The sequence below is a fragment of the Cebus imitator genome, unplaced genomic scaffold (assembly GCF_001604975.1).
Source record: "Cebus imitator isolate Cc_AM_T3 unplaced genomic scaffold, Cebus_imitator-1.0 Scaffold219, whole genome shotgun sequence".
NCBI lineage: Eukaryota > Metazoa > Chordata > Mammalia > Primates > Cebidae > Cebus > Cebus imitator.
This window is the reverse complement of record NW_016107534.1, coordinates 3,612,889-3,622,625: the sequence shown is the minus strand read 5'-3', so window position 1 is coordinate 3,622,625 and position 9,737 is coordinate 3,612,889. Positions and strand designations below refer to the sequence as shown.

At 39.4% G+C, this 9,737-nt stretch overlaps 1 protein-coding gene and 1 non-coding gene across 2 annotated transcripts in view; both read right to left on the bottom strand.

The window, feature by feature from the left end:
- Positions 1–6,403: 6,403 nt before the first annotated feature.
- STRIP2 (striatin interacting protein 2) overlaps positions 6,404–9,737 on the bottom strand; it is a 51,956-nt gene continuing 48,622 nt past the window's right edge. The window contains exon 21 of the mRNA XM_017549544.2: positions 6,404–7,945. Coding sequence (XP_017405033.1) covers positions 7,695–7,945 — 251 coding nt within the window. The 3' untranslated portion in view covers positions 6,404–7,694. The remainder of the gene's footprint in view (positions 7,946–9,737) is intronic.
- Positions 9,018–9,174, bottom strand: LOC119474227. The gene has a single exon (XR_005203515.1). It is a non-coding gene; the product is annotated as a U1 spliceosomal RNA (small nuclear RNA).

Genomic DNA, 9,737 nt, shown 5'->3' with positions numbered 1-9,737 from the left:
TGACCAGGATGGTCTCGATCTCTTGACCTCGTGATCCACCCGCCTCGGCCTCCCAAAGTGCTGGGATTACAGGCTTGAGCCACCGCGCCCGGCCAATACTCACTGTTATATTACAACTGCCTATAGTATTCAGTACAGTAACATATTGTGCAGGTTTGCAGCCTAGGAGCAATAGGTTATATCATACAGCCTAGGTGTGCCGGAGGCTATACCATCTAGGTTTGTGTACTGCATGGTATTTGCACAATGATGAAATTGCCTTATGAAGCATTTCTCAGAAAGTATCCCCATCACTAAGCAACACATGACTGTACAAACAACATGTAAACAAACGAGCATATCTATGTTCATTTTCATATGTCAGAACATGATTTTCTCCTTTGGATTTTTCCCAATCATTTAAAAATGTAAAAAAAAAGTCCTTAGCTCATGTGCTGTATAAAAACTGGTAGTAGGCTAGAGTTGGCCCATGGGCTGTTAATTTGCCAACCCCTGAGTTAAAATACTATTTATTATTCTTGCTGGGGGATTGAGAGGAGAGGAATGAGGCAGGAAAAATAATAGCAATTATTGGGCACTCATATTTAGCAAGCATTCTCCTAAGCACTACGTGTATGTGTGTGTATATATATATATAATGTATACTCATTTAATACAACCATAGAAGGTAAGTAGTAATGTTATCCCCATTTTACAGATGGGGAATCTGAAGCATAGAGAGATTAAATCATCTGTTGCATATCACACAGCTAATAGAGGCAGAGCATGACATAATAGCTCACCAAGTTGGGTCTAGCATCCTCTATCTGAGCCATTATGCTGTACTGCCTTTCTGGGTAAAATGTTATCTTTTGGCAAAGACATCTTTTTACAGGCATCCACATGGAAGATCTTTGTCCTGCCAGCTCCATTAAGCATTTGAACAAAAAGTTACAGAATGGTTGAAGTAATGTTTCCATTTGGAGGCAAGGGGACAGATGGCACTGTCTTATTTAGTAAAGAAGTCACTTTCACTGAAAGTGTTTGAGCAGAGGTGGGATGACTTTTGTAGTCTTGCAGTTCCCTAGAAAGACTTTGGTTCTTTTCTATAAAATGAAAGTAAAAATTTAAAATTCTTGATTTTTGAAATTTAAATCTGGCTACTTTTATTTATTTTTATTTATTTATTTCTGAGACGGAGTCTCACTCTGTTGCCAAGCTGGAGTGCAGTGGCTCAATCTCATCTCACCGCAACCTCCGCCGCCCAGGTTCAAGCGATTCTCCTCCCTCAGCCTCCGGAGTAGCTGGGACTACAGGCGCCCACCACCATGCCCGGCTAATTTATGTATTTTTAGTAGAGACAGGGTTTTACCATGTTGGCCAGGATGGTTTCGATCTTACCTTGTGATCCACCCACCTCAGCCTCCCAAAGTGCTGGGATTACAGGTGTGAGCCACTGTGCTTGGCCAAATCTGGCTAATTACTAAAGGAGCAAACAGCCTGAACATCTCCCCCCAGCACACTCAGCATCTCATTACATTTACAGGATTTGGGAGTCTGAATAATCAGAACTGCTGCGAGGAAATGAAATGTCAGACTGTTTTGACCTATTGCTATGGGAACTTAGTGAATCTCCCTTAACCCCAGCCCACAACACACACACACACACACACACACACACACACACACACACACACACGCTACACACCATTCTTCCCATCTATGCCCTTTTTACGTGAAAAGTATTTGAAGGTAATATTAGGGAAGACGTATTCAATTATTAAGTAATTAATATATTATTAAATGATTATAATCATAATTTATAGTCATATGAAAGAATGTTAATATGGAAAGATATCCAAGACAAATGGTAAAGGCACATATAGAACAGCAAGTCTTGTGTTCCCAATTGTGTAAAAAAATGTGGATAGGGAGGAGATGGATGAGTATTGTGGAAGTTTTCTAAAAGGATAAAAAAATATTGATAGTCATTACTTCTGGGGAAGGAGATAGGGATCTGGATGGGAGGAAATTAGAGTTTTCATTGTATACTCTTGTATTCTCTGAATTTTTAATGTGTATATTCTTTAAAATACCAATAAATACATAAATGCATTCTTCAACTGGACACCTGCTTCTTCACAGCATATCCCCTACCCAAGCCAGAAAATCTTTCTTTACCTGAATCTCCTTGGAATACATTTACAGTTGCAAGCATTTCTTTTTTTTTTTTTTTTTTTGAGACGGAGTTTCACTCTTGTTACCCAGGCTGGAGTGCAATGGCGCGATCTCGGCTCACCGCAGCCTCCGTCTCCTGGGTTCAAGCAATTTTCCTGCCTCAGCCTCCTGAGTAGCTGGGATTACAGGCGTGCGCCACCATGCCCAGCTAATTTTTGTATTTTTAGTAGAGACGGGGTTTCGCCATGTTGACCAGGATGGTCTCGATCTCTTGACATCGTGATCCACCCATCTCAGCCTCCCAAAGTGCTGGGATTATAGGCGTGAGCCACCGCGCCCGGCCTGCAAGCATTTTTCGATTAAAAATAACCTCTCCTGGGACTTGCCTTACACTACTAATGATGATAGAGAGGGAGTAAATGAACCAATGTTGCTATTTGTTAGATTTCTGGTGAGTGTTAGTGGGTATAGTGGGCTGAATGGTGGCTCCAAAAAAGATTTGTCCACATTCGAATCCCAGGAAACTGTGAATGTTACCTTTTATGGCAAAAGATATGATTGCGTTCAGGATCTTTAAAGGAGGATCATCTGAGGGGGCCCTAAATGCAATCACACATATCCTTATGAGACAGAAGCAGAGGGAGTTTGGAGGGAGAAGGGGAGGAAGCATTGTGACCACAGAGGCAGAGAGACTGGAGTGATGCACCACAAGCCCAGGAATCCTGGAGCCCCCAGAAGCTGGAAGAGGCAGGGAACAGATTCTCCCATCTGAACCTTTGGAGGGAGCACCTTCCTAGCGACACCTGACTTCAGGCATTTGGCTTCCACACTGTGAGAGAGAATAAGTTTCTACTGTTTTAAGCCACCTCATTTCTGGTGGCTTGTTACAGCAGCTTTAGGAAACTAATACAGCAGGGAAGAAAGTGCAACTAATAGCTAAAGTTTGGTTTTTGGATTCCGTAAATGTAATCATGGTTCTTCTGGCCCAAATAATACCAAAAGTTGATAGTATTGTATTGAGTCATATAATTCTGTCATAGGCAGTTCAGTTGTTACTAATGAAAGCATAAAGTGGTAAGGTTCTTGTCAGTAAAAATATTAGAGGCTAGATAAGCACCTGGGGGGTGCTAGTGAAGGAATTCCTGCATTGGATGGAGATGGTCTAGTAATCTCAGATCCCAACTGTATGTGCTAGCATTAACCACATGTCAGAATAGTACCAGCTGCTAAAGAATCTCCTGGGTATTTCACAAAGGTTTATAGTCAAATTCTGTATTCTGTAAAACATTCTTTTACTACAGAAAACATTCTATCACACTATTATCAAAAAGACTGACCTGGAACTATTATTGTAGGTAAAGCAGATGTTAATTGGTGTGCCTAGGATTTCTGAAATCATGTCAAGACAAACCACCCTAAACACACACTTATCACCCATGTTCCCAGAGTCCCAGTGTGGCAAGTTTTATACTTCACATAGGTTTACACTTCATGTAGTTTGGATATCAAAGTGACAAAAATTTTATATAATTAAGGAGTACAACTTGATGTTTTGATATATGTATACATTGTGAACTGACCACCACAATTCAGCTTATTAACTGATGACATTATCAAAATGGAGTCACTAATGTCAAACTCTAACAAACAAAATGGAGCTGAGGCCATGGAAGAGGGGCCCTCATTTGAGTATGCCTATGATGGGAACTGTGCAAAAAATTCTTCAATACCGCAGTATTCCAGATAAGCCACTTACACAAGGATACTCACCCAACAATGAATGTCTCCACCCATAAGCTATTGCCAACTCCTGCAACAAGCCCATGTAACCGATAGTCTTTGTTTCAAAAGAGTTTACATGGACTTCTGTCTTTAAAAGCTTCTCCTTTGGCACAACCCCTTTGGATGAGCCTGTAGTCTACCATGGCATGCATATCCCAGATTGCAGTCCCCTGCTATTTCCAAATAAACTCTGCTTTGGAGAGTTGGTCTCTGTTGCTCATTTTAGGTAGACATATCTTATTGGTTAAGTTTACAAGCCACAGGATCAAGAAACATTTCAACTAGACCTTCATCTAAATGAGATCCTAAACTTCAGGTCTTACATGACTGGAGAAGATTTTTGGTCTTCCTTGAAGAGGGGCTGTGTATATTTTGTGTGTAAGATAGGAGCAGATATTCTTGACCAATTCACTTTCTCTAATATGAGAGTATTATACCAGCCATGTTTGCCACTCTGTAGGTAGAGTATGCTTCTCCAGTCTCATGTTAAGCTTGACCATGTGATTTGCTTTGGTCAATGGTATATGAACAATTTGATTTACACAGTATTCAAGCAAGAGCTTTGAATGTGCTTTCATGGTATATGGTTTGTCTCTTGCTCCTGCTCGTCACTATAAAAAATGTATGTCCCAAGTAAGAGCTATTCTATCAGTCTAGTGCCAGAAAAAGAAGACTGTGGAGCAGATCCAATCCAAGCAAGCCAAGCTGAGTGGAGCAGAGCTGTGGCTGACTCCCAGACCCATGAAGAAGAAGTAACATTTGTCAAAAGCCACTAAGATTTGGAGCTTTCGCTTGTATTAGTCTATCCTCAGGGAACACTCTGGGGGTAAAATAATAGTTTGTAATATTAACTTTATTATATCCTTTTTTTTTTTTTTGAGACGGAGTTTCACTCTCGTTGCCCAGTCTGGAGTGCAATGGTGTGATCTTGGTTCACCACAACGTCTGTCTTCTGGGTCCAAACGATTCTCCTGCCTCAGCCTCCAGAGTAGCTGGGGATTGCAAATAAGCATGTGCCACAACACCTGGTTAACTTTCATATTTTTAGTAGAGATGGGGTTTCTCCATGTGGGTGAGGCTAGTCTTGAACTCCTGACCCCCAGGTGATCTGCCTGCCTCGGCCTCCCAAAGTGCTGGGATTACAGGTGTGAGCCACCGTGCCCAGCCTATAGCCTTCCTTTCTATATTTGACATTGAGGTTCTCTTGTATTGAAGAATTTAAACACCAAATTTCTAATTTCAGCTCATTTTCTTTTTATTAAAGTACTTCAGTAGATGAACAGTGTTATCAACAATCAATACAAACTTTACTGAAATATTCACAAATAAAAATCCTCTGTAAGTCATTCAAATAATGTTTTTCTATGTAGTAAAGGTAATCATCATTGGGAGACTAGTTCATTTGAATTTATTCCTAACCACAAACATAGGTTCACAAATTGGGAGATTCAACCTGGTTACCTTAATGTATGGGGCTGGCTGTCAATACCTGAAAGCTAGTCCTAGCAAGTCTGTGGAAAAAAATGATGAGTGGAAACTAATCACTTATCCTTGGTGCTTCAGTTTCTTCATCTGCACTGAGAATTAACCTTCCCTTAGAGAAGGGCTATAAATAAATATAAAATGTTAAAGCTTAGCATACTTCTGTGCCTCAAAAAGCATTCAGGAAACAAACAAAAATGAAAAAAAGAAATAAAAATAAAAAGCATTCATGTACATGCTTTTAAAAGGGCAATTTCTTTGTTTTTGACATAAATTGAATACTATCTGGCCTTAAAATAAATTGATGAATGACTACTCTTTCCTTGAAAATTATCTTTTTACTCAAATCACATTAAAATCATACTAGCCTGACCATAGATTAATTTACAGAAGTCGTGCTTAGTAAATTATTTTGATTGCAATAAAAACTACCATCCTACTTAGGTAAAATTTACAAATTATTTTAAAAAATTTCATACATTACTTAACATTCTCCATGACCTATCCTTAAAGACAGAAATCTTGCTACTTTAAAGCACAAAGAGGTAAAATCCAAGATTTACTTATTAGATTTTGGTATAGCTCCTTTGGATACTGTCAAGTATTTTATTCATGATCTCCAGATGAGAATGTGGTTGACAAGGGGCAGAGTAAATAAGCAAATTTTGACTAGATCTCCCAACATAAAGTGACCTGGTGCGATCACAAAAAGATTCAGTAGTGCCTAAATTGGGAGAGGGGGACAACATTTATAATAAAAAAGCTTGAAGAGGCTGGGTGCGGTAGCTTATGCCTGTAATCCCAGCACTTTGGGTGGCCAAGGTGGATGGATGACCTGAGGTCGGGAGTTAGAGACCAGCCTGGCTAACACTGTAAAACCCCGTTTCTACTAAAAATACCAAAAAATTAGCCAGGCATGGTGCCACATGCCTGTAATCCCAGCTACTCTGGGATTACAGCTTGGGCAACAAGAGTGAAACTCCATCTCAAAAAAAAAAAAAAAAAAAGCTTGAGGATACAGACGGTATAATTGTGGGGCCAGAAGAGAAATAATATGATCCTAACTAAATCAGAAGCTTTTCTAAAAACCTTGTTTATCTTGAGAAGTATGTGGTCCTGCTGTAAAAGAGAAATATAAAGAGGCTGGTACATCAACTCTTATATTTTCAATGAAATGTGCAATACTTTTAGGTAGAAGCAGTATTGCTTAAATCTCCACATGATACTTTGAAACTGCTGGCAATAAAAGGGGAAAAATCATTAATTAACACTGGAGAAAAAGAAAAATGGTAAGCTGTGAAGCTCTTACTGTTCTTTTCAATTAGAAAAATATATTGATCATGAGCACAAGTGGACATACCATCTGAATAAATAAAACCTCCTATAGTTAACTTGTCATTTAAAAAGTGAATAGAATGAAAAGGATAATTTTCTGCAATGTACTCAGCCATTTTGAGACTGGAGTCATTTAAGAAAAATACGAAACATCCTTAGAGAGGGCCTGATTATTTCATATTGGTTGTGGTGCTTTAAAAATGGCAGAGCATTCCATGCCCTATACAGAGTACAGAAGGAAATAATTTCCACATTGAATATAGATCTCTTACAGAATAAGGGAAAAAAAACACTTTTCACGACATACTTTTCTATAACATGCAGTATTGAGGGAATAGTAAATCATCATCCTTCACAAAGAAGGTGCAGGTGCTCTAAAATAATCTTAGAGCTAATGATTTTAGAAAGAGGTTGTCCAAATTTGAAATTCAAAATGCAAACTTAATTTCAAAGTTGGTTTTTCCAAACCTCTGATAAGTCCTAGGAATCCAGGGTGAGCAAGAAGAAAACTTTCTCCCTATTTTATAACTTGTACCTCCCACTATCTGTGACAAATGCCATGGGTTAAATGCCATAACAAATTTCCTCTTTAAAGCCAGCAAAGTCTAGCCTGGTTCTAGTCAAGACTAGACCAGGAAGAGGTCCCACCAAAGAGCTTGTCTAGGATTGATCCACAAAAGATTTCCAAGGCCAACTGGGCACCAAACTGACCTCAGGGTAAGTTGATCATTTTGTTGTGATTCAGGATCCTACCCTTGCACCATCTCTAGGTCCAACAGCCCCAAGAAGAGCCCTGAACTATACTGGATGTTCTTAGGCTGATCTCCCTGTGACAAGCATTCCTAGAACTGGAAACAAAGTCTGTATGGACAGGGTAGGCAGAGCACCATTTATTGGAGCCAACCTCCATCTATTGATGCTTGTTGACAAGAGGTTAGTCAGTGATTCTGGAGCAGCTCCTCCCAACAGATGGGCTGTGAAAACACCTCTCTCTCGAGCCAGAGCTCATATGAATAGTGGAAATCTTCAGGCAGATCCAACCTCTGCCCCAGCACACTCTGCAAGCAGTTATCCACAGGTGAAAATTCAGAGTCCTGGTGTCTGTCATACCGACGGCTGTTAAAAGCCTCAATGTTGGCCCTCAAGGTACATTCTTCTGCTTGGAAATCCCATGGCCTGGCATCGATGTCTGTGTTGAAAAGAGAGGAAGAAAAAGACATGCAAGACACTGCTCTTCTTCTTCTTTTTTTTTTTTTTTTTAAGTAGATACAGGGTTTCTCTATATTGGTCAGGCTGGTCTTGAACTCCTGACCTCAGCTGATCTGCCTGCCTTGGCCTCCCAAAGTGCTGGGATTACAGGCATGAGCCACCGCACCCAGCCAACACTGCTCCTTTTACCACAGAGCATCGTATATGGGATTCCAAAAATGAAACTGCTCAGAATTCTATTTTTTTTTTTTTTTGTAAAGAGCGATGTACCAAATAAGTATATAGCATGCTGACACTTAGGTTTAAAAAAATACACATATGCCCAGATGCATAAGCTCGTATATGCAGAAATTATCTTTGGAAGGATAGTCTAGAAACTGGTAACAGTGGTTACCTACGAGAAAGGAAATGAGGGTCCAGAGGGAGGTAGACTTCTTCTATTGTATTTCCTTTTCATTATTTCACTTTCTTATTAGTTTTATGTATTACTAGTTATATGTATTATGTTTTCCAAAAGGGTAATTAAATATCTTTTATGGAGCTTTTCCTGGGGGATGAGAGTGTCCCATCTGAATGGAATCGCCGGCTCTCAAGGAATGGGAAAGGGCAAGAGGGGTATAATATGGAGAATCAGAATGGACCAATTACTGAAGACTTTCCTGATTTCTTGGAATCTCCTCCAGCATGTGATAAATCTGTATGCCAGCTTATTTTAAGATGATGAGGTGATGGCTTCAATGAAGGTAAAAACAGAAAACAGATCATGTTTTGCTTCTATTCACTTAGACACTTATTTCAGGGCTAAAGATACAAATCTCCCAGATCTCTGATGTCCTACATGCAATGGTTTATCATAAGGAAGTGTAGTTTGAGTTTGGGCTAATAATGGCAGCAACAACAGATGTGCCGTTTGCAGGATAAAACATTTTCATCTTTTAAACATTTACAAGATTTTAAATAGATAATTGTACCTTATATCTTAGAGTAAAAGTTGCATCCTGGCTTGTTATGCGCCTATCATATGCTTCCCTTAGTTCTCTAAACCCTTATTTAGTGAAAATACAGTCCCTCACTACCACAAATTATGCAGTTGAGTTTCCCACATTTGGGGGAAATAGCAGGGGTCAGCATATCTGGAGTGCAATGGATGAGCCTTGTCCCGAGAAAACCACCTTCATCATGATGGTATTTTCCCTGCCAGGTAAGTAAGTATAGTTCTCTTAACTCTTTACTGCATCAACCTTTAAAATTCAAGCAGGTTACAAACCCAGCAAAGACAAGTCATTACCAAAAATTCTCAAATACAATTATGAAAATACAAAGGTTAAAAAAAGCTCTCTGAAATAAATTTTTCCAAACTCTGGTCAATCTTACAAGTTCTGTTAGTTAAACCAAATATCTTGCCTCCTGATATAAGGCAAGATACACAGTATGTATATATATACAAATATACAAGATGTACAGTTCCCAAGATTACTTAGGACATACTACAGCCAAAAAGGTTTAAATTGAATTCATCTAACGTTTAGATTTAACTTTTAAGTTTATCGGTAATACCATAGATAGAGGAATAAAGTAGATAACACCACAAAGAAGCATACAGACAAATCCAGAATGTGAGTACTTTGCAGGACAACTGGCCTAGTTCTTCAGTTAGTTAGCATTCATGGTGGGGGTGGGAAGACTGCTAGAGGCCAGGCATGGTGGCTTACGCCTATAATTCCAGCACTTTGGGAGGCCAAGGCGGGAGGATCCCTTGAGCCCAGAAGTTC